The following is a 2,683-nucleotide window of genomic DNA, read 5'->3' as shown; positions in this document are numbered from 1 at the left end:
TCACCCTGGCAGTTTCCCTTTCACTCTTATATTTTGCAGCCTCTCTGGCTTCTCCCTAACTTCCCGGGCGAGTTCCTTTCCACAGAGCATCTTTTCTATATGTTGCCGGATCTCTCTGGTCCTCACCCCATAAATGACTGGATTCAAGGTTCCTGGGAGCAGCAAATAGATGGCACTGAGGAGGTTCTGGACATCCTGAGACACAGTCTTGGCTACTCGGAACACGATGGAAGTGGAGAGACCAGAGAGGTATATGGTGAGGATGACCAGTAAGTGGGAGCCGCACGTGTGCAAGGCCTTGGCTCGGGCTCCCCCGGAAGATATCTGAAAGGCAGCGTAGATGATGCGGGTGTAGGAGGTCCCCAGCAGGGCTAGATCAAAGCTCACAGTGGCCAACCGCATGGCCAGCCCCAAATGGTTGTTGAAGGTCAAGTCTCCACAAGCTATACTCAGCAGTGCAATGTACTCGCAGGTGAAATGTCGGATCACCGCTGTCCGGCAAAATTGAGCTCGTGAGGTTAGCACCACCAAGGGCACTGCCACTCCCAGGCTCCGTGTCAGGGCGAAAAAGGCCAGCACACCCAGCAAACGGGAGGTCATCAGGTCACTGTAGCGGAGTGGGTGGCAGATGGCCACATAGCGGTCTAGGGCCATGGCCAGCAGGAGGTTGTAGTCCAGAAGAAGCGTGAAGTAGATGAAGAACATCTGGGCCAGGCAGCCATGCAGTGATATGGGGTTAGCATAATGCACAAAGCCTTCCAGCATTTTGGGCATCACCGCTGTAGCAGCACACATGTTAACAGCCAGGAGCAGGGCAATGAGCACGTACATGGGCTGGTGCAGGCTCCGCTGGGCTGCCACTGTGTGGATGACCAGGGCGTTGGCAGAGATGATGCTTACATAGAGGAAAGTAAGAGGCAGGACCAGGAAGGGCCTCCACTCTGACAATCCAGGAAAGCCCACCAGGAAGAAGTTGGTGTAGGAAATGTTGAAGGTGCTGGTATTTCGATCCTCATCCATTGGCTTTGGCCCTGGGCTGGCCCCAGAAGTGGGGATCAGAGACTGTTAGAACAAAACGGTCAGTGGAAGAAAGCCAATTTCTATTGCTATTTTGGGGCCTGAGGGGTTTGTGATGAATATCCACCTCTTCATGTATCTATGGCCACTCTGGGGGAATAGACAGGTATTGTGTCAGGTGTAATGGGAGCTACAAAGATGAACAAGACATTCTTTGTCTTCAGGGAGCTCTTAGCTTATGTACGTGAGGTGTAAACTTACAAGATACTGTTTATCAGGACCTCCCTGGTGGTCCAGTGGCTACGACTCTGAGCTTCCAATGCAGGGGGCCCAGGTTTGATCCCTGGTCTGGGAACTAGATCCCATATACCACAACTAAGACTTAGTACAGCCAAATAAATTTTTAAAAAAGATACTCTTTCTGTGATATTTCTGATATTTGATTGCTGAGTAAAAAGGTTTGGAGGAAAGTAGGTATGGTGTAGGAGAGAAGAAAAAGGAGTGATGGCTCAGAGGCACTAAAAAGGATGAAGAAGATCCTTGATTAGCAGGAAGAAAAGTATATGAGGAATCTTTGGTCTAAGAAACCTGGGAAGGACCAAGGAGGGGTTTTGGGGAGTGAGGAAAATACCAGGCTCATCTGTCCATGGGATTCTCTAGGCAAGAATACTGGAGTGGGTTGCCATGCCCTTCTCCAGGGAACCTTCCCAACCCAGGGATCGAACCCACATCTCTTAACGTCTCCTGCATTGGCAAGCGGGTTCTTTACCACTAGCATCACCTGGGAAGCCCCCACATCAGGTCTAAGAAACCTGGGAAGGACCATGTAGGGGTTTATTGGAGTGAAGCACCAGTGAGGAATGATGGTCTCACTTTTGTGCCTGGGGTACACTCTGTGTCAAGGATAGAGGAAGCTGCTGAGCAGAGCTTCTGTCTTCTTGGACACAAAGCACAGGCCACAGAGACTTGTCTCTACCTAAGACCCTCTCAGCTGGCTGAGGGGCCTCTTGCCTGGGCTTGCCCCCAGTGGATAATGCTTGCTTTCCTTTCAGAATGTGAGTTCTGGGGGGGCAGGAGTAACAGCACACTTCTGTTGTGTCCTCTGGAGCTCCAGCACAGAGGAGGCGCAGAGCAGGTGCTGGAACATGGCATGTTGAGTAGGTGAATGAGGGAAAGGGAGAAGGTGGTAAGAAGCTAGTCGGCTGGGCTCTGAAGAGCAGCAGTTTCAAAGCTTTGGCCTGGTTTTTGTATAATTAGGATATTAAAAGATGTGCAATTCAGTACTGGGCTTACATCTTAGGGAGCACCATTTGGTAGTGGTAGGTGTGATAAGAGGAATTAACACTGAGGTAATTGTTTACCTTAGTTCAGGTAGCATTCCAAATGCTTTCACTTATTAATTTTTCAATCTTCTTAATTTTCCTGGAAAAGAAAGTGAGGCACAGAGAGATTAGGTCTAGTTCTACAGCTGTTAAATGGCAGACCTGGATTTGAAGTCAGACTCCGGACTGCATGCTCTTAACAACGTCAGGATGATCAACTTGTCCTGCTGTGCCTAGGTGTACCTGGTATTAGAGCTGAACATGTGGGGTCCCAGGAAAGTTTTCAGGCAGTTGACCATTTTACTATTATCACTGGTAACCTTGAAAATTAGAGAAGCCTCATA

At 49.4% G+C, this 2,683-nt stretch overlaps 1 protein-coding gene across 1 annotated transcript; it reads right to left on the bottom strand.

The window, feature by feature from the left end:
• Nucleotides 1-1,020, bottom strand: LOC138420186 (olfactory receptor 52Z1P-like). The gene has a single exon (XM_069553325.1). The coding sequence runs from the start codon at nucleotides 1,018-1,020 to the stop codon at nucleotides 1-3; it is 1,020 nt and encodes a 339-aa protein (XP_069409426.1).
• Nucleotides 1,021-2,683: the final 1,663 nt, after the last annotated feature.

This window comes from Ovis canadensis, chromosome 15 (genome assembly GCF_042477335.2).
Source record: "Ovis canadensis isolate MfBH-ARS-UI-01 breed Bighorn chromosome 15, ARS-UI_OviCan_v2, whole genome shotgun sequence".
Taxonomy (NCBI): domain Eukaryota; kingdom Metazoa; phylum Chordata; class Mammalia; order Artiodactyla; family Bovidae; genus Ovis; species Ovis canadensis.
The sequence above is the reverse complement of the archived record's forward strand: the minus strand, read 5'-3'. Positions and strand labels throughout refer to the sequence as shown.

Bases quoted from the DNA above. Each gene is read 5' to 3' on its own strand.
- LOC138420186 (XM_069553325.1), bottom strand. From the start codon at position 1,020: ATGGATGAGGATCGAAATACCAGCACCTTCAACATTTCCTACACCAAC.